Below are 23,759 nucleotides of genomic sequence, written 5' to 3'. Positions count from 1 at the left end.
GGTTTTTTTATATAACAATTAATTTGTAATTAAATTAATGGTTTTGACTTTAGTCCAACATGAAAATGTTGGACGAAAGTCAAAAGTAATTAAAAGTGACGTATGTGTTGGCGTAAGAATCACTTTTTTCCTTCCGCTCTTCCTAAAGCCAACAAACTATAGATCTATATATATATTTATATATATAATTATATATATATATATATATATATATATATATATATATATATATATATATATAGAACCCTTAGATGTTTTCCGAAGGTTTTTTCAAGACCGGAATTTTTTTTTTTTAATAATGATAGACTGCCTGCCCCAACCAAACCCTCAGTCGATGTAGCAGCACTCCCTTGCGGGTCAGGCTATTTGTCAGTCGATGTAGCAGCACTCCCTTGCGAGTCAGGCTATTTGTCAGTCGATGTAGCAGCACTCCTTTGCGAGTCAGGCTATTTGTCAGTCGATGTAGCAGCACTCCCTTGCGAGTCAGGCTATAAGATAGTCGATGTAGCAACACTCCGCGCATGATTTACAGTAAAAAAAATAAAAATAAAAACATTGTTTATATTGTTAAAAACATTTAGAATGTTTTAAAAACATTCAGAATGTTTTTAAAAACATTCTGGTCAATTAAATTTGCGTTTTTGTGGTTTTTTATATAACAATTAATTTGTAATTAAATTAATGGTTTTGACTTTAGTCCAACATGAAAATGTTGGACGAAAGTCAAAAGTAATTAAAAGTGACGTATGTGTTGGCGTAAGAATCACTTTTTTCCTTCCGCTCTACCCACACACAACACACTATAGACCTATATATATATATATATATATATATGTATATATATATATATATAAGTATATATATATATATATATATATATATATATATATATATATATATATATATATATATATATATATATATATATATAAGTATATATATATATATTTATATATATATATATATATAGAACTCCTATATGTTGTCCGAAAGTTTTTTCCATATTTTGTTGACAAAAAGTAAAAATTAAAATGCAAGACCGGAATTTTTTTTTTTAATAAATGATAGACTGCCTGCCCCAACCAAACCCTCAGTCGATGTAGCAGCACTCCCTTGCGGGTCAGGCTAAAAGATAGTAGATGTAGCAGCACTCCGTTGCGAGTCAGACTTTTTGTCATTCGATATAGCAGCACTCCCATGCGAGTCAGGCTATTTGTCAGTCGATGTAGCAGCACTCCCTTGCGAGTTAGGCTATAAGATAGTTGATGTAGCAACACTCCGCGCATGATTTACAGTAAAAAAAAAAAATAAAATAAACATTTTATTCAGAAAGTTAAAAATAGAAACATTTTAATAAAAAGAATAAAAAATAAAAACATTGTTTATATTGTTAAAAACATTCAGAATGTTTTAAAAACATTCACAATGTTTTTAAAAACATTCTGGTCAATTAAATTTGCGTTTTTGTGGTTTTTTTAAAAAACGATTAATTTGTAATTAAATTAATGGTTTTGACTTTCGTCCAATACGCAAATGTTGGACGAAAGTCATATATATATATATATATATATATATATATATATATATATATATATATATATATATATATATATATATATATATATATATATATATATATATATATATATATATGTATATATATATATACATATATATATATTTTTATAAATGACCACATCATGTATTATGAGAGTCGAATTAATTCATCAATAAATACAAGTTCTCTAAATAATAATTTTTTTATTAATTTAAGAAGCTTTCGCTAGATTTTCGATACTAGCATCTTTAGCTTTAATTACAAACCAAAGTTTGTAATTAAAGCTGAGTTTTAGAGCAGTAATCTCATTAAGAGATAATAGAATGAGTTACCTAGTCAACAAAGATACAAGCAAAACACAAATGAAATGAATCAAAAAGATCAAGCATTCAACATCCTAAACTGGAAACAATGTATTATAAATACATCTAGGCAAGTCTAATAGATGAAGAAGGGGTGTGAAGCGAGTCAACAGATAGAATCAGTTTATACCTTAACCTGAAGAGATTTGACTTAACAAAATAAAAGAATCTTTTCTGAAAAAGCAGGTAAACTTTGGATTTTTTAATTTGATTCTTTTTTTGTTTGTCCTAAATTTGTTTGTCCTTTTTTTGTTTGTCCTAGATAAATGTGTTTGAGTTTAACTTTAAATAATATTATTTTGGATAAATATTTAGGCTACTGAATCATTAACATTCCTTTGAAATTGCCATAATAATAAAAACTGCTTTGAATTTTAAAATTCCCTTGATAAATTTCTAAGTGACTACAAGTATTTCATACAACTAGCAGTTCTTTGGTTGGGTGGTAAAGTAAAAGACTTTCACTTTGAATTTCTGATGTTTTCACATAAAGCCATATTTATGTCACAGAAAATTTATTATTTAAAACACTATCTTTTTCAGCCTTGTCAGTAGTTTTTGTCCTAATACGATATCATTGCAAGAAGGAAAGTCGATTCATGAAATAGCTTTATTTATAGCACTATTTTTTGTTTCATGGTTTATTAAAGTTCCTATCCCTGCAACATCACATTCTTTAGATCATAAAGTTGTTAATGAAATGGTACAATATTTCAAATTTAAGCCAGCAGAAGCTGTGCGAAAGTCACTTGAATAACACACTTGGTGCTTAAATGAAAGGTTTATAGTTTGCTGTGTAATGTGCTTTGCTGATAAATGTTTGCCTTCAGATCAATTGCACAAATTAGTTTTATGCTGAATAAACTTAATTCTGAAATTTTTATTGAAAATTAAGAAAAAATAAAAAATAAAAAAAATGATATTATACCTGAAAGCTATTTTTTCTTTGGTTCGTTAAAAATGACATTTTATGAGATAGAATGGGTAAAAATCTGTTCATTAAATTAGGGCTTTCTAGGTTATGTAAGATTTAAAAATTATGTCACTGGTCTTCTTTTTTTAAATAACAGTACAGAACAGGTTATTAAACTTGGTCAAAACTTCATTGAAACTTTCAGAAATAAAGAAGACAGTCGAGCAAATCTATTAGTTGTTGCAAATCATCAATTAAAATTTATTTTGATTCCAGCTCATTAATTTATAATCTTGAAAAAGTAGAAAATATTAAAATAGAAAAAAGTTTTATAGTTAAAAAAACATAAATCAGTTTAGAAAAAGAGTAGTCAGATTTCAATTACTGCTTGTTTTTAAGCCAACAATATCAGGTGAATATGGCAACAACAATATCAGGTGAATCAATCTGATTCACCTGATATTGTTATTGCCAGATTTGTTGCATTACATCTTATTCCAATAATAAAGCGGGAGAAAAGTACTAATATTAAAAATGGTTGGGCATCACAAAACTTAAAAATTCCAAATAATAGACTTGGAATGAAAAGTATGTTTTTGGAATATTGCAAAAAACTCTGATTTAGCTGTTGACTTTGACATGTTGAAGAAAGCAGACACTCTTTTTTATTATCTTCAGATAAAATCATCTATATATGTGTTTAAATTTGTATTTTTGAATAATAGGCATTTTAAGGATTAATGGTTCTGCAGAAAAATCAACCAGCAGAAAAAGAATTTGAAAATGATTATAAGAAAGATAGATTTATTATAATACTTATAGATTTCAATTTGGATCTTGATCAAGATATTGTTGGCTTAGTGACTGAAGGTGCCAGTTTGATGAAAAAATTAGGAAAACTTTTGAATATTGTTCATCTTGAATCTTCATCTTTGAATATCAATTCATCTTGCTGTTATTGATGTTCTTTACATAAAGAAAAATTTCAAAAAATTTGAGACTGATAGTGACCATGACAAAATTGATGAAGTTGATGAAGATTCTAATAAAGAACAAAATAGGGGAATGGCAGGAAGAGTTGGACAACAATGATGTGATTGAATTGGCAAATAACTGTTGTGAAACTATAACTAAAATTAGAAAAATTGTAAAGTTATTCAGAAGATTTCCTAACAAAAATGTTATTCTTCAACAACAAAGAGCTTGGGAAACAACAATCAATGATTCTTGATACAACAACAAGACGAAACTCTTTAATCAAAATGCTTTCAAAATACTAAAAAATAAAACATGTTTTAGATCCCATTCTTAATGGTATGCCTGTTAATGAATTAATACTCACTAAGTCAGAAGTTGATCTCATAAAAGATTTAGAAAAGATTTAGATTGTTTAGAAATAATTGAGGTTGGAGCTACTGCTCTTTGATAAGTTACTGAAAGCTCAATTTTTTATTATCCAAAAAGAAGAATCTTCAAAAGATAGCAAAAGATCTTTTTAGAAGACTTTTTTTTTAAGGAAGATGTAATCACAATTAAAAATAGCCAATCAAAAGATTCATTCAATGTATTTTTTAATAAAAGTTAGCGTTCACTTTTTTTATTCAATAAAATAAAGCGAAAGAAAAAAATGTGTCTAAATAATAGAATCTTTACGATCTATAAATACTTTTTTTGATTGCTAATAGAAAAAGTGTTAGATTGTAATCATAAATATTTTGATCGTTTTGTAATCATTTCACTAGTTTAATGCTTAGAATTTTTTAGGATTTTTACTAACAAAAAATTATTTTTACTAAGCAAAAAATCATACGCCATTACAAGTTATTATTTAATATTTTAATTTTAAGGGGTTACAATGCGCTAAAATAAAATTAAAAGTTGTCACAATTTCTTCCTCGTTTTCGCTTTCTTCCAAATCCGATATTGTAACTGTTGCTAGATCAATGTCTGTTTTTCCTGGATTTTTCTTTTTTCCGGATAACGATGAAAATTTGCTGACAATCGTCTAACTTTATCATTATACCATTCATCCATAGCAGTATCAGGTTCTAATTTGTCAATCTCAGGACCTTCTTCACTTATCCAAAGTAGAGATTCTAAGAGATCTCGTCAAGACAACTTCTCCAGTCATTTTTTACACGATTCATACATAAAAACATTCGTTCTACTTTCGCATTTGTAAAAGGACAAATTAAAAATAGTTCAAAAATATCAAGAATATTTCGGCATTCTTTGACCAAATTTGATTTGGAAAAAACAATTTCCCAAATTTTCAAATAATACTCATTTTGATTGTTACTTATGATGGGAAACATGTATGCTTTTAAAATGATCCAATCATGAAGTATATTATTCAAATCACATCCTACACCAAATAAAAATTCAGAAAAATGTTCAACAACTTCACCAATAGCTTTATCGCCAAAAGTTCCATCATTCACGTTTAACGGCCAGTTATAAACGTCAAGTAAAGCTACCAAATGTATAAACAATGGTGATTTTTGGAGAGATTGAAAACGGCTTTCCATACATATGGTAATATTTGCAATAATTAGCTTGTACTGGTCAAGAACATGGCTATTAACTTCGGTATATTGAGAAAGTGCAATATTTTGATAACATTGCTTTGAATCAATTGTCTCAATATCTTTAGAGGTTTTTTATAATGGGTCATAACACTTGTTTCATCAAGCAAATTGTCTAGCGAATTTTCTAGAAGACTTTGCAGCTTGATCATTGTCCATGTAAATTCTTGAACTCTTTTTACAGCTTTTACTGGATCATGAATATTGTTCTAAAAACTCAGACACCGAAGGGGAGATATAACATCAAGATATATTGATAAATGAATAGGCACAGACGCATTTTTCCATTGCTTTAAAAAACCCTTTAACTATGCTCTCTTTGCTACCTGGGAGTCTGTTATAGCCAATGATTCAATATGTGTCATAAACACACCATAATTTTCTAAAGCAATTTTCATTGCTTTATACTTGTGATCAATCCACCGAGTTCCGCATGCTTTTGATGGTTTCGGAACGCTATTACCCCAAGCTTCGGCTAATCCTTGTAGTTCTCGGTAGCGCTTTGGTGACTTTTGATACAAGTGATAAAGTTGTAAAAGTAGTTTGTCAACAGTTTTGAAGGCAATTAAATTTTCAAACGCATCTTTTAAAGCAAGTTCAAGTCGATGGTTAAAACAGTGTACAACTTCCAGCAAAGGAGAACCTTCCTTTAGTAATGCACCTAAACCAGCATAAGCTCCTCGATTAACGTTAGCTCCATCAAGATTTACACCCAATAGATGTTTATAAGAATTGGTAATACCAACTCTTGTAAAAGCGTCTGTCATACATTTTTTCAGGCCAACAGCATTAGAATTCTCTGCCGTTTCAATAGATAAGAATTCTACTTCCGTCTTTTAAATAAAGAATGTAAATTAATTCCTGTTCGGATACAGCTGAATCTGTGCTTCCATCACAGAGAACACAGCAAAACCTATAATTTTTTAAACATTCAGTTAATTTGTTTTTAATTACGGTGCCAATGTAATCTGTATATATTGCAGCTGCACGGTCAGTGCCATAAGAATTTCCTAAATTTGTAACCTTATTCTTCTTTTCTAATGCAATCAAATAAGGATAATCTGTGAATGGACGCTCTCGTTTTGCCAAGTAATACGCAATATTAAACTTTTTCCGTAATGAGTCAGCGTCTTTTACAGCCATTTTAAGTAAACCACGCCCGATTGGAGTATTATGAATAACATGGTTAGATAATGAAACGAGCCTAATGTTGTTTGTTGATGAATTCGCATGGCCTCTTTATGTTGCGCACTGCTTAAGTGCGATGCCAGTGAATCTTATTTTATTAATATTGTTCCTGGTTTGATCCAGGTCATGGAAAACAACTTTGTTTGACTTATCTGTTTTTCAAATTGTTTACATAGATTGCATCTTAATCTTATAACTTCATTTCCATTTAAATCGTATTCTAACTCGCAATTAAAATATTTTTCCCACTTTTTAACTGTAGATAATCTGCAACTGTGGTCCTTATTTGCATCCATTTATTATTTATTAATTTAAAATTAGCAAGTGTACTAATTATTACTAGTTATTAAAAAAAAACTTTAAAGTGTACTAACTTTAAAGTTTTTTTTTAATAACTATTTAGAGTTTATATTGCCTTCCACTATTCTTCGCAAAATAAACTTATAAAAATATCATTAAATTTGTTCATAATGAATGAGCTAAATTGAAATAGAGTCCTTGAGAATTCAAGTTAAGAAAGTGACTTTTCAATCAGTTAACTTTTATTTCTTTTTTCAATCAAAATATTTTATTTCTTGATTCAAATAGGTATTTAATCATTTGTTTTTTATAAATTTTTCCTTCCTTAAACAATCTGTCTTTTTCCTGCATTTGAACATTTTTGCTAATTGATTTTCTAAATCTTTTATTTTTCTTTCTTTTACTTTATGCTCCGCTTTTAAAAAAATTTATCGTTACAGAAGTCGCTGCAGTTTTATACTATAAAAGAACACTAAATATTCATGAATATATGATATATATATAAAAATATGGTATATATATATATATATATATATATATATATATATATATATATATATATATATATATAAATAAAGTAGTAGAAAATCACTTAACAAAATTTTTTTTTCATTTAACACTGTGTTTCATCAATAAAGACTCATCAGAAAATCTGATTTTCTGATGAGTAAACAATAAAGACTCATCAGATTTTCTGATGAGTCTTTATTGATGAAACACAGTGTTGAGTGAAAAAAAATTTTTGTTAAATGATTTTCTACTACTTCATTATCAGAAAATCTAATGAGTTTTCTGATGTATAAAGTAGTTGAAAATCTCATCAGATTTTCTACTGTATCACCCCTAAAATAATTATTTTGCTAATATAAAACTAATAGTCTATTTGTGCGTCTTTTGCCTTGATGACTGCAAGACATTTTTTAGGGAATGAATTTACTAAGTTTTTAAGCCATTGTGTGTCAAATTTTTTTCCACTCCGCAATGAGAATTGCCTTTAATTGCAACAAACTGGATGGTTTTGATCAGCTACTTTAATTTTAAAAAGATTCTATAAATTTTCAATCGGATTTAGGTCTAGTGACTGAGTAACCCAATCTAATATCTTAATACTGTTTTTTTTTTAACCACTCAGTAGCTAACTTTGATGTGTGTTTAGGATCTCCATCCTGTTGAAAGATAAAACTACAAGATAAGCAAGCACTTCTGGCACTTGATCTCAGTTTTTGCTTCAGAATATCAGTATAAACCTCTTGTCATTATTCCGTCAATGAATTTGAGTTTGCCAACACCACTCCAAGCAAAAGAGCCCCAAACGTTCACCATTTTTTCTCCATTTGCATATGATACCATTAGAACCAAACAACCATACTTTTGTTTCATCAGATTATAACTCTTTGCCATTGGTCAATAGTCCAATTTGAATATTTCTTAGCCCAAGCCAATCTTTTCTTTTGATTCTTTTTACTCAAAAAAAGCTTTTTTGGAGCAACTCTACCTACAAAAACTTGATTTTTCAAGTGATTGCGAACAGTTTGAGGATATACACTTATACCATGATCTGCTTGTAAATCTTTTGCAAGCTTTGGTGCAGATAATCCTCGATCTTGGTCAACTTTTCGAATAATTTCTCTATCAATACATAAGGTAGTCTTAGCTGGGTGTCCTTTTCTTGGCAAATTTTTTATGGTACCCATTTTTTTATATTTTGTAATGATATTTCCTACACCTATTAGGCTTAACATTTACTATTTTAGAAATAGTTTTACATCCTTTTCCACTTTTATAGTGTCCCAGGATCAGTTTTTTTACTGATTCATGAATTTCATTCTTTTTCCATGATTTTTTTTATTAAGAACCTTAAAATAAATCAAACTTTGCTAAAAAAATTAGTCAGAATAACTTCTATCAATCAAATTTGTTTGTTTTTGACTTTTTTTCTGCAATTTTACTAAGTTAAACAACATATTCTGATGTATGAAGCAGTAGAAAATCTGATGAGATTTTCTACTACTTTATACATCAGAAAAACTTATGATGCTTTATTGATGAAACACAGTGTTAAATGAAAAAAAAATTTTGTTAAGTGATTTTCTACTTCTTTATTGTTAATTTATAACATTATTGTAATAATTTATAACATATAACATAATTTATTATATATTAATTATAACATATAACATAAATTATATAACATATAACATAAATTATAACATATAACATAATTTATAACATTATAAATTATAACGTTATAGTATAATTGCTCTGTTCATTTTAGAACATTGAGCACTTTATTTTGTAGAATACATTTTAAAATTGTTTATATATATATATATATATATATATATATATATATATATATATATATATATATATATATATATATATATATATATATATATATATATATATATATATATATATATATGGGTGTTCCGAAAAACCAAAGTTTAAAAATAATCTCTCTGGCTGTTTTCTGGTGATGGGTAGCATAAAAACCTTAAATTTTAAATTTCACCCCATGCTGAAATGCTAATCTTAACCCTTGTCCCAAGTCTCCCCAAAAAGTTATATTTTGATTTTTTCAAAGATTTTAAATTATTTTTAATCTATAACCTTTTGTAAGTAAACAAACAAGTAAATTCAGTTTTAACTTTTATTTTACATATATGTTCAGAAAAAAAAATCATACAGTTGCAGCTGTGATCCCTGTTGCTTGATTAAAGGAAAGATTCAAGCAGTCAGCCATTTGACAAACTGCTTTAGCTTAAAGGATTAGTAAGTGATCTTACAAATTCTTCATCTGTATTATCTAGATCATCTATCTAGATAGATATCTAGATAGTACAGATGAAGAATATCTAGATAATAAGATGATATCTTATCTAGATAGATTTTGAAAAAACCAAAATATAAATATTTTTGGTGGACTTGAGACAAGGGTTAGGGTTAACATTTTAAGCTGAAATTTGAAATTTAGGGTTTTTATGCTACCCATCACCAGAAAACAGCTGGGGAGATCGACATTTTTGAGCTTTGGTTTTTTGGAACAACCTAATATATATATATATATATATATATATATATATATATATATATATATATATATATAAATATATATATATAAAGCGGATCCTTCCAGACATAGAACAAACTCCAAACATTTATGTTTATACTTATATCAAATAAGGATGCTTTGCAAAAAATTGCACTGATTGGAGTCTGGGACCAAAAAACCCATTAAATTTTGGCCAAAACTGCCCCAAATGTGAGAGCAACAAGTTAATAAATTATTTTTTTACTATTCTCAACAAAAGTTGTATTTTTTGATAAATTTTAAATTTGACACAATAATCTTTTATGATTCAAAATTTATGACCATACAAAATTTGTAACCACATCAAATTGAGGGGGATTTAAACTTTACACGGTCATGATAATTGAATGCTGATAGATAAAACTATATTTATATATTAAAATAATATATTTAACAAATAAAACATTACATATAACAATACAAACCTTCACCAAGCTTTTCATTTTTATTCTCATATGCGTCTAGTTCCTTTGGGAATAAATCTTTTTTTGATAATATTTCTGGCATTTTATATATTGATTCTATAAATTTTGTTAATCAAGTTGCTAAAAATGTAAAGTAATAACTAAGATAAAAATAATAATAAATATAAAAGAATTTTTCTTTTAAATCATTATGCAAAGACCAGTCTAGACATGGGGAATTGAGCACTGATCATTTTGAAACAAAAGTTGTATCTAGTTTTATAGTACCTAAATATTTAATAAGACTTTCAATTTATAAAAACAAAGACTACCAAGTACTTGAAAAATAACTTCATTACAATGTCAGGTTAACTAAATATAATCAACATTCATTAGTCCAATATGGACCAATGATTGTTGATTATACATTAACCTGATTGATTGGGTGAACTAAAAAAAGATTTAAACAAAATTATATTGGGAAAAAGTTATTGATTTAAAAACTTTAAAAATTATATTAAATATTTTGTACACAATAAAATTGAGAGGATTCGATTTTATGCAAAAACAAGAAAAGAAATTAGTAAAGAGATTAGTATTTATTAAGTGAAAAAGCAGCTTAAAAAGTACTTTTCTATTTAATGAGTATTTTTAATATAATGAAGTAACTGAGATAGTTAAAACATTTGTGCTTTATTTCTTACTAACAAAAAGTTGACCACCCTATTATAAATAGTATTTATTATTATAAATAATGGTAATATTGTTATTATTATTTTTGTTATTGTTTTGATATTATTATAACTGTTGCTGTTGTTGTCGTTGTAATTATTATAGTTAATTTTATTATTTTTAATAATATTAATATTATTACCATTATTATAATTGTTTTTATTATTGTTATTTTATTGTTGTTGTTGTTGTTGTTGTTGTTGTTATTGTTGTTGTCGTTGTTGTTGTTGTTGTTGTTGCTGTTGTTGATGAAGATTATTATTATGATGATGATGATGATGATGATGATGATGATGATGATGATGATGATGATGATGATGATGATGATGATGATGATGATGATGATGATGATGATGATGATGATGATGATGATGATGATGATGATGATGATGATGTTATTGTTGTTGTTGTTATTTTTATTGTTTGTATGCAATCTTACCCAAGACATTATCTGAAACTAAAATTTCGATTATTATGAAAACAATAAAATACTGTTTATTTACATGTGTCGCCATCGCTGAAATTTCGCGCTATTTTTAAACTAAAAAAATTATCCCGGATATTTTACTGCAATTGCTCACTTTTAACACTTTCATATATAACGTAATAAGTATATACATAATCTAAAAATAAAAGTATATAATAAGTATATACACTGTTAGATAAGATTTATAATCAAACAATTTAAAGTTATACTTACAATAATGAACTGTAGTTTTTGATTTTGAAAAAAATCGTGACAGCATACGAGGAGCCAATCTGCAAAACGCGCTAAGTCACAAAAATAAAAATTTTGAGTTAATTCTATTTCGACGTTTTATATACTTAAATCTATCATCTATTTAAATATTGGACCAATTAAAAAAATTTTCGGTCCTAAAAATGGACAGAGAAAATATCAATTTCTGTTGATGCGTAACTAAAAGTAGTTAAGTTTTTTGTTGTTTTCTCAAAACCAGTTTACTCGGACTTAGCGCGTTTTGCAAATGGGCTCCTCAAATATGACTTTGATATTGATTTGAATATCATATTTTGCGTGTCTTATATTTTAGACTTTTTTTTTAATATAAGCTTTAAAATCAAAAACATATCTATAAATAACAACTATCTTGAAAGGAAAATAAGGAAACCGCTTGAAATTAACTATGCGCAAACATCTCAGGAGGTTAAACAATCCCCGGTACTGCTTAACAGGGATAACGGGGTAAAAGTTGCTTCAATTAGTTGGAGAACACTATTTAATAAAATCATAAAAGCACAAAACAATTTTTATTGACGTCGTCGTTGTAATGATTTCTTCATGATTTTTAATATTTTATTTTGTAACAGTTTTTAAATTAGTATTTTACGTCTTATGATGGTCTTTACAAATTAGACCGAAATATCACCCGAAAAAAAAAAAATTCGTTAGTACGATGCTGTTTTTGATGTTTTATAACTTATTTTAACTTTACGTACTACTAGAAATATCGCTAAAACAGTTAAGCTTTAAAACCATATTTATAAATCGATTTTAATAAACCATGAAGTTTTCTTTTAAATTTACAAAATAATCGCCAAAATATCCGTGTATTTCTTTACAGGTAATATTTATATAGTCTATGTTGCGTATCTTTTTATTATTTTTAAATTACGTTTAAATTAGATTATAAGATCAGAGGCAGATACGCCTGTTTTTATAAATAACGTAAAAATGACAAAAATAAAGTACGTGTTTTTGATCAATATACTATCGCAACTATTCTTCCAATATAAATTTTTAGGATGTCATACCCAGTCAACTTATTCAACCATCTGCTGCGAACTGTTAATGTGTCGTTAATGTATCAGCTAAGTTATTTATAAAAGGAACAAAATTTACATCAAATTTAATAATGTATTTTTCAATTAGTTGTTGCAACACGCTTATTCTTCAATGTTTGACTTCAATCTTGAAGCACCCGTAAGTGCATCAAACCACTAAACTTCTCCAGCTTCCACAACAAGGCTAAATTTATTCCTCGCGCCACTGTGTCTAACTCTGTTATATGAACGCCGTTTAACACTGTTTATATGAACGCCGGTTCTTTTTATTCGCAGCCATGTTGCGTCTTTCACAGTGGTATTATCAGTTTATTTAGCAGCACCCATCGCTAAAAAACTTGCATTAACCCACAGTTTCCCTTTTTGTCATGCACAGTCCAATTACCACAAACTGGCTCGCAACTTTTAACCTCAGCACAAACTCCTCAATAAACACATTTTACATTCTCATCATAAACTCGTCTCAACTCTTCGTCAAACTAACTAACCTCCTTTTCAAAAGACTACAAATAACTCTTAACCAACCACACACTGGTAAATGACCCATCAATTGTCCACTGACTGAAAACAGTACGCTCCAGGTTGACATTTTGGGGATCTCTTTAACTTGATTTTCTTTAGTTCACATCAGTTTGTTACCAACTTTTTGCACATATAATCTCAACACACGGACCCCATTCACGCCAATTTGTTCGCCGTCTTTGCTCTCAAAACCATATTTTTTAAAATTTCACTTTACATCATCGAGACTCGCCACATTCACATTAATAAAGACGTCATCCACGTAAGCGGACCTTTCATTCTTCACCAACTCGTCTGGGTCAATAATGGCGTGTACAATGAATTTCATAACCATTGGCAAAACATTCAATCCAAACCCAAGTTGATTCAAACAATTTTGTTGTGAAATACTATAGTTTGGAACGACTAAAAGTATTGCTCAGTTTTCAACTAGAGATAAGCCCTGCGTAGATCCATGATTGCTGGTTTTCTTCCCATTTTTTTCCATTCTATCAACTTATCAACGCACACATCTGCATCTCTTGTGTACGTCTCTTTGAAATTTATAGTTTCTCTCTCAACCAAAACAGTTCGAACTTTGTAACCTTTATTTTTTTGAATCACAGCCATTAAATGAATATGTCCTTGGGGTGGTCCCATCACGTTTTCTTTTTTTTTTATACTGTTATTTAGGTGCCCAAAGAAGACCTAACGGTCTTGTCACAGAGCACCGCGGATGTGCATTTAACCAGAATGTTTACGCCTCCTTCCTTACCGTGACGCGAAAATATGTCCAAGGCTCGTTTCGAACCTGGATCTTTTGCTTATAAAGCAAGCGCTCTAACTACTGCGCCACGGCCGCATTTATCATCATACTCAAGTAACCATTTCCACCTGACTTTTAATTTCACTTGAATTTCCATTCAACATATGGCTAAAATAGCTGTTTTTAAAAATTCAACGCAGAACAGCTGATTAGTATGGTTTTTCTTTTGAGTTCATGATATTGGTCTTCCAAGACTAGTTAATTACTAGTTAAAATTAATTAAACTATTTTTAAAGTTTTTTTTTTAAAAAAAAACTTTGAATTATAAACAATATTGAAATATCTTTACCAAAACAAAAAATTAACAAAATTAATCAAAACAATTAACAATAGAATAACTTTCAAAAAAACACTCAGCATTCTGTTTGTTTTCTCTTTATTTTAAACAGTTTTTAAAAGAATAGTCACTTTGCTTTTTTAAACTGTTTTGTCCTACTTTCATAAATGTTTATGCATCAATATCTCCAGCAATGGCAACTGACTTATAAATGAAAGACATGCATCCATTTTTAATAGAGAAATAGACGACATCTTTTTTTCCTAATAGTCTATAATCTAAAAAATCGACTTGACTATTCCTTTTATATCTGCTTATGATAAGAGAAGTTTCGGTAGACTGAAGATCAAAAATTATCTGTGATTAACAATAACAAAACAATGGCTTTTTGGATTCACATTAATTTTAATTGAATGTGGGTTGCTGAGAGCATTAATTTGCATGATCAATAAATCATTTTGCTTCAACCTAGCAGGCACAGATGTCCGTAAGACATCTATGCAACGCCTTATAAACGTCACAAGTCTATATGATGTTTTTAAGACGTCCAACTAATATTCTGTACTGGCTGGAAATGAAATGAGGCAGAAAAAAATTCGTATAAACTATCAGGAGAGTAAATTTTTTGCTTAATGCTTTCAGCAATATGTATAGTGTAAATATGTTTTAAAATAACCAAACCGTTTTAATAATGTTAAATGTTTCTTTTGTTTTTAACGATAATTGTTAACCAAAGTAAACTTAGCAAACTCAAACTTTATATTGTTTAGTGTCTGACGTACTGAATAGTTGAGATAAAAAACACATAAAAGAGTCGATAAAATATATTTATCATAAGTGCAATTCCCTTAAAAAAAATCCCTCTAAAAAAGACAGTCGGATTTGCAAACTAATTTACAAGATTCTGATGAGCAAATTTAAAAACATGTAGAACATTGCTATTGTCTATTGTACATGTAAAACATTACTATTTTAGATTTATATTTAAAAAAACTCAGTTAAGTTCATTTTTTAACTTATATAAGATATTTGTGACCAAAAAATTAATGGAATATAATGACATTATTGAGTAGGGTAACACGGGGCAAGATGACGAACACTTCGAAAAACGCCTGTATCTTAGTCAATATCTGTCCCAAATATTAAAACTTGATTTAAAAGTAATAAAAAATCATTCCGCGTTACTGATGTATTGAAAACCACTCTAAAAGTAGAAAATAGTTGAGGAAAAACTCATTAAACGATGTTAACTCAAATCGTCATTTTGCCCCGCATCACAGTGGGCCAGAATGCACTTTTACTGGACAAAATTCATAACTAATTTAATATTAGAGCTATATTCACTAAAATTAGTATGAGTACTAATATGATGTCTGCGCTTTTTATGAAGGTAATATTTTTTTATTTCGTTGCTATGGATACCTTTATTTTGCTTAGCAACAACCTACTTTTGTTATCTGCAGATATTTTATAAGTGCTATATTCACTAAATTTGGCATGAGTACCAATATGAGATCACACTTCTTACAAAAGTGATAATTTTTTAAATTTAGTTGTTATGGATACTTATATTGCTTAGTTACCGGATACTTTCCTTATTTACAAAGTGGTAAATTTATATTTGAATATCTTATCGGATTTTTGACCCACCTATATTGAATAAAAATTGAGTATTTAGGTAAATAATGTTTTAGGAATAATAAAAGCAAAAAATAGTGCAAGAAAACGTTATCAATTTTAAATTACATCAAAAAATTATAAAACAATAATATCGTTTGAAGATTGTTTAATTAATTGTAAAACATCTGAAGGAAATGCTTTATGATTTGTTTGGTGTGATGTTGATTTACGCAATGATGAAATAACAGGATCACTGGAAACTAGGAGTCTATTGATAAGATCAGTGTTTGTTGCTTTTCTGGATGTTTTTCGGCTGAAATTTTCGCGATAAGATTTAAAGTCTTTATTTCTAGCCTCTTGAGCGTCCTCTGACATAAGTCCGATGGGTAATGTAAGGCTTTTAATTATGTCATGTCCATGTATCAATACTTTGTGAACTGATTGAGCCATGTAATACCATGGATAAAGGGACACATATAGTCTAAAAGTGTCAAAACAATAATCCTTGAACTTTAAGCAGTCTATTTCATATCCTGAAGAGAGCGTTACCAAGATAATGTAAAATCTGAATATAAGGTTTTGGTCAATACCCAGAATTTCAGCTGTTTGTTCATATGCTACAAAAGCACGCCTTGAGGTATTGCCATCATTACTTGTTCCAGAACCACCACTTTTAGGGAAATCAACAACAAGTCCCATTTTGTTCATAAAATCAGTCTGAATCTTTTGTTTAGCTACAGATGTCTTTTCTTTGTGTTCTTTAGATCTTGCTTGCCACTTTCTTGTTTCTTTTTTATATGCAATGTGCAATAACATCTCAAAAAATCGAATCCATGCATGAAGACTGGAAAGACCATATTTGAACTCTCAGTTAGTATAATCTATATTAAGGATATCAAGACTATTCATATTTTTTGGAGAGACACCACACACTGAACAGCATTGGTATGAGTTATTTTTTTCAGATAATATTGTTTGAACCTTCCCATCAATCATTGTAAGTTCAATAATACAATTCACTTCAATAGAAGATCCGCAAACCTCTAATAAAATCATACCCAAGCTTTCTATCTCACTTTTAATGTGCTGATCTTCTTCAATCACAGATTCCTTGGATTCCATTTTGTATGCAAATCTTATGGGTCTACAATAGGCTGTGGAGGACGACTTTTGATTTCTCCAAATAGGCACCTTTTCGTTGCTGTTGTTAAATCCAGTCAAATCCAATGGGACAAGACAAGTAATAAATAATGATTCTTCACGCTTTAAATCTCTGTTAATTTCGGGTTCTGATAAAACTTGCTTATAAATGCTTTGGCCAGTAGCACCATCAAAACCAGCCTTACACGTTAGTGTCATTGTTTTTATTGCTTTGTCGTTCAATATCAAGTGCCTTAGCACAGGTTCCTGAACTGCACAGATTCTTTGCAAAGTATGAGTCATTAAATCTTTTGAAGGAACTGAAGCTGAATAGTCCTCCACTGTTATGTTTGCAGGATAACATTTCAATTTTGCATCTCTGACATCATTGTAAGCGGGGTAGATGTTATATTCTTTCTCCAAGGCTCCGCTTCTAATCAATTGATAGGAAGCTTTTATCAGACTTGCATCAATTATTAAAGCCAGTGCTTCGTCTGCTGAATATTTAGTAGCTTTATCTGTATTTGATATATTTAAAACATTCTTGGCAGCAATAACAACAGATTCATCTCTAAATTTTTTATTAGCAGCAAAAAATAATTCATTGGATGAATGAGATTCAATTAAACAAGATACACGCCGTTTTTTAGTTTTATTAGAACTATTATCAAATGCAACTGGTTTTCGACCACGTCTACTTGCAGTTGGTTCATTGTCTTTTTTTCTGACAATTAAATATTCATTAAGCCAGTTCACAAACTTCTTTTCAAAATTTTTCACAGTATAGTTTGAAGATTTCCACTTTTTTTATACAAGTAAACAAATCGTTGAACAGCATGTCTAAAATCAACGTCTTTAAAATCAGCAAATTTTGGCTGAATAAATTTTAATATATCTTCAGTAATATTTTGTTTTGAAATACTAAGATTGTTTTTTTGGAGAAAATTATGAATGTCTAAGTTTAACAAAACCATATCTAAATAATTATTGTAACAAGTATTTTGTATTTAAAAATAAAATGTTATAATGTATATGTCGCCTGGACTACTAATACTTGTTAGTAATTAAGTTACTACAAGTGTTAGTAATTAAAATTAAAAGTAATTAGATTACTGTCAGTGTTAGTAATTAAATTACTAACAACTACCGAAAATATGTTGTTGCTATGTTATGCAAAGTAAGGTATCCATAGTAACCAAAAGAAGTTAACCTCATAAGAATTCTGAATCTCATTTTAATACATACCCCCAATATTGTGTATTTAGCGCAAGTAAAATACTGTTAAAACAACGTTAATGTAAAAATGAGTTGTTGCTATGCAAAATTTAGTACCATAGCAACCAAGTTAAAACATACATAAAATCTGAACGGGGATTTAAGGGGACGAGCAATCAATTAAAACTCGATTGAAGCATCATATAGCTCAAATAAATATAAGACAACACATGGCAAATTGTGGTAATTATTAGTTATTGTGCGGCAAAAAATAAGTTTCTTAAGAAATTTTTTTTTTTAATCTGTGATTTTCAAAGTATAACTGAGATAACATGCTATGACAAATTTATTTCACACATTGGTTTTTCTTATCTCTAAATACTCTAGAATAACATGTACTAATTTTTTGTTTCAAAAACGTAGATGTAATTGAAATATAACACAACGTTGATGTCACCGTTAATTACTTATTTATAATTTTTATTTTTTTTTATTTTATCTCAATATTCAAATGCTTAGAGTCCTGGTAACTAAGGGATTTAATATAAATAAATTATCAATAGATTTCTCCTAATATATGTAGATACTAAAATTAAATAGGTTTTCAAGATTAGACAACTAAAATTTTTCCCATTTTGTCCACCTACTGGCCCACTGTGCGCATGCGGGGCAAGATGACGATTTAAGTTAACAAAGTTTAAGACTTTAAGAAAAGTAAGCTCTATGAAGCTATAAAAGCCTAAAAAATCATCATCAAAAATTCTTTTTTATTAACAAAGTAATAAAAATAAAAGTGTAATTTTTAAAACTAATATATTATACATTTATATCAGACAATGCAAAAAAAAAAACAGTTACAACCTAGTAATCAGTTTGTAGCAAACTCTAACGCAACAAAATAAAACTATTGTCAAACAAATATTGTATTTCGTAATAAAATAATAACTGAACTATACAAGAATAGCAAACAGTACAAGTAAACTTCCGTATAATATAGATTACGGACAAGCCATCTTGCCCCGGTCATCTTGCCCCAGGCTAATACAATCTTTAAAATGAATCAATGTACATAATCAAGTTATCATAGCCTAATACTTCTTGTATGGCTTCCAGTTTAATCAAACTAAATGGAAATTTCTCGCTTACCTTTAGCTGGTGATGTAGCGATGTAATAAATCAAGTCAAACGAGGATAAAAAGTTTTTTTCTCAATGTCGGAAAAACTTTTTTAATACTTAACTTTCGTCACAAAAATAACATTTATAAAAAAACCATTAATAAATCTAGTAAAATTAATCTACTTCCTTTTCAGCTAAAGTCAACTGTTATATTCAGTTTTGCTTAAGAGATAACTGTAGGTCGTCATCTTGCCCCATTCGTTATCTTACCCCATGTTCCCCCATATATATTTAATAATAAACATGAATTTACTCTCGTGCATTAGTAATCTTCACCACTTCCCTTTTTTTAGGTTTTCATTCAAGGGCCCCGCAAACTAAACTCGCGTTGGGCCCCGCGCCTGCTTGATCCAACATTGATTACATGATATCATTACTTTAAAACAGGGTCTTTAACAAATACAGTAATACTTTTGTTTATTGTCTTAACATGAATCACTTTTGCGTGTAACAACTTCATGAAAGGCATCATTTTATCAATAAACTTTAAATCTCTTGAAAAAACAAAAAAAACACAATATTCTTTATTAAAAACATATAGTTGACCTTGCACTTTGTGATTTTTCTTCATGTTTTTAGATGAACCAATAGGGAAATTTTTATCCGTTTTCCAGTTCACTAAACCATTTCGATAATTTAATGGACATTTTATTTCTAGAACACTTGAGTTGTTATATTTAAAATACATAACTTCAAAAATATTAGAGGCTGTAATTCTTCCTGCTCTGTTGATCTTCAATGTACTGTATAAACTTTGCCGTTTCGTAATTTCAGACAAAGAATGAAGTTGAAGCGTAAGTTGATTTGAATTCTTTGTATTTTAAAAAGCATCTCTCTTTTAAAGTAGAACCATATAAACTGTTTGCTTTATAATCAAACAGACTTATAAAAAGGTTCTGGATATTTTATAAGTCTATTTGATTATGATTTTCTTCTGTCTCATTAGATGTCACTGTACCGTCAAAATCATAAGATACTTACTAGACATTTACGTAATTAAGAGACCAAGACATTTACATAATTAAAATATGCTGCTTTAGGCATAAACTTGGGGAGTTCTCAGACTTTATCTAGGCCCAAATTTTCGATGGATTCTTCTGCATTGACGAAATAAGTTTTTACAGTTCTTTTAGCTTTTGTAATTTCTCAAGGTAAATCATTACGCTTTGTTCTATTGAAAGATATATTTTGCAATAATGGTGCTTTAGCTTTTCTTTTTACTTGGTTCCATTGGCACAGTTTACTAGTAACAAAAGTTTTATTGGCTTCAGTTCAAATATATTTTAAATTTTTGAAAATTTAAACTGGAAATTTTACATCTTACTATTAGCTACAGTTTGTTAGAACGTTTTGACGATATTTATTTTTATAAGGGGCTTTATGAAAAGGTTGAAGTGGTATTGCATCATCCATATCTTCTTTGTATCCTGGTGTAGCGTTTTTAAATTACTGCGTTAAAATTTTACTGCGCGGAAGTTTTCAACCGTTTAAACTTCTTTTGCAGTAAAATAATAGCGTTAAAAAAATACTGAGGTAGTAATATTTTAACGTTAAAATTTTATTTCACTTGTTATTATTTTACTGACATTTTAGTTTACAATTTGTATAGCTTATTTTGTCCAGATGTACAAACATATTACTTTAATGATGTCAGGAAATATTTAAATGACAATACTTTTTCCGAAGATGTGAATGAGAAAAGAAAAAAAGCAATTCTTAAATGGCAGTGTAAAAACTTTGTTATTGTTGACAATAAGTTAATGTATTGCAAAAAAGGTATTGGCAAGGTTAGGAAAACTTATTTTATGGAAAGAAGTTATAATCAATTAAAAATTTTTACTTAAATATAATAAAGTAATTAAACAATTTTTTGTGTCGTGCTTTGTTGTGAATTAACGTAATCCCAAATTAGTGAAACATCTCTCCAAAGAAATTCGTCAAGAAATAGCTGAAGAACAAGGACTCAAAATATTTACAATGCCAGATCTTATTTATGGAGAAGAACATGATGTACCTTCAAAAATACCTGTTTGCAAAGGTAATGGCAATTATTTTTTCGAGCAATTTTGTTTTTGCTGACAGGTTCTAAGTATTAACATACACGTGTTCGCAATGTTGTTGTTAAGCACATGGTATCAAAACCTTGTTCCAGTCAAAACTTTCAGCATTTATCATAACACTTGAGGAGAGAGCTTGTAGAATTATGTAAAGTCGCTTAATCAAATTTTTATTTAATCCAGTAATTCAGTAGAGCTGTTTGCGTTGTAAAAAAATCTCCTAGCAGTATTACCATCATTGGTATTTCAACTTATTTTTTTCGGTTTGTCGAAGATTAACCCTAGCTGCTCACAATAATGTTTCTGTACCTAGGTCTTCTTTTTTTTGTTTTGTCATTTTTTTTATTCACTTTTAGCTGACCATGTTTGGAAAGACAGGTTGTAAAAATTATGTTATATCATTTCCTTACACCGAATTCAGGCATGTAATGTGGAAAGTCCGTATTGATACGAACTTTTATTTTCAGGCTTAGCAGACACTTTAGTCAAATCGTTCATTTGTCGTGGAATAGCTCCACATATTGTACATGTAGTCGCAGAAGGTGTATCCTTTAATACCTGAGTCACTTCTCCATTTATCATTCTTAAAAAAAGTTCATTTTTTACTAGTATCCTTTAAGTAAAGCCGTAAAGAGTATATTTGTCTTTTTATTTCATCTACAACAACCAATAATAATACCAATAATAGAATGCATGCCCTTCAAAATTAATTCTCAATAAAAAAATTGACAAAATAGCTTACGCAAAACTATTGTTATAAACAGATATAGTCTGAAACCACGATATTAAATGGTTTTCTGTTTTCTGACTTTTAACACTTTTTTACCTATAACTTTTTTTACACTTTTTTATCTATAATTTAAAAGCGAAGGATGTATTGACTGAAGACCTTTCTGGTAGATTCTGTTGAGCAATTTGATAGAAGAAAGAAATTCTATTTGTCCAAAAGTATTTGTTGGCTTCAGAACATCAAGATGACGGATTTCTTCAATCAACTCCAATTCCTTTTACATCATTTACGTAAAGATTTGCCAGGACTTTGCATTTTTTGTTTTGACTAAGTTTTTCTTCATCACTAGAAGAAGATAGATAACATCATATAAATAAAAACATATCCGTTGTCTTTTGAGCTGTATCCGTTCTGTATCTTATCTGCTGGAGCAGCGTGTCAAGAGCAACATTAAATACGTTCACCTCAAAACCTTTTGAATCGTCTTCGTGAATTGGGCTGTGTTCACATCGACTCGCTGTGAAGTGTTTTTTCTTTTCTTTGTCCTCTTCTTAACAATATCGTTTTGAAACCTAAACGAAGTTAACCGAGACGCAACCAGTTTCACTTCTTGGAGGATTTGGGGCCAAGAAGAACGTAGTTGGTCAAGATTTTCGATTAGAATTTTTAAAAACTTTGTCTCGTTATCCAAAGAAATGTATTCTGATTGAAAAAGGAGGCAGACATTGTTGACACATAGGAGAGCCTTTAAAGTCAGTTGATGATCTTCTAAATCAAGTTCGTCAAGAAGTTTCAAGGACTTCAGTATTACATTTAGTCGTTTCGTCAATGGTCAGACAGCCTCTATGTGCGCAGTCCTTCCTGTTTGGGACGTTTGGAGAAGGGACTGCCCAGTTGCCTCAGTCAAAATTACCCAGCGCATGGGAGTACTACTAAAAAGGTTATAAAACGATTGGATGTTGCCAAAATACTTCTTGACTACAGTAGAAAATTCTGCAAAATGAACGCGAGCTAGATTGAGACTATGCGCACTGCACGGCATGAACAAAGTTTGAGAATTTTTCTCAAGAATGATGGCCTGCACTCCTTTGTATACACCGGGCATATAGCCCAGTTATCATATCCCTGGCCCCTACAGTTCTTTAAATCAATTCGGCTTTGATCCAAAACGTCTATAACCAGCTTCGCAATGTCAGAACCTTTTTTTTTCCAGATTTTCAAAAAACGCTCTTTTACTACTCTTTGGTTGTCAGATCCTAGGCGGACAAATTGAAGAA

The 23,759-nt window shown here is 29.2% G+C and overlaps 1 protein-coding gene across 1 annotated transcript in view; it reads right to left on the bottom strand.

Moving 5' to 3' along the window:
- Positions 1-10,548, bottom strand: part of LOC100206440 (maternal embryonic leucine zipper kinase) — a 61,682-nt gene extending 51,134 nt beyond the window's left edge. Inside the window, exon 1 of the mRNA XM_065813163.1 lies at positions 10,426-10,548. Coding sequence (XP_065669235.1) covers positions 10,426-10,507 — 82 coding nt within the window. The 5' untranslated portion in view covers positions 10,508-10,548. The remainder of the gene's footprint in view (positions 1-10,425) is intronic.
- Positions 10,549-23,759: the final 13,211 nt, after the last annotated feature.

This window comes from Hydra vulgaris, chromosome 12, assembly GCF_038396675.1.
Source record: "Hydra vulgaris chromosome 12, alternate assembly HydraT2T_AEP".
Taxonomy (NCBI): domain Eukaryota; kingdom Metazoa; phylum Cnidaria; class Hydrozoa; order Anthoathecata; family Hydridae; genus Hydra; species Hydra vulgaris.
Note: the sequence above shows the minus strand (reverse complement) of the source record. Positions and strands in the feature narration are given on the sequence as shown.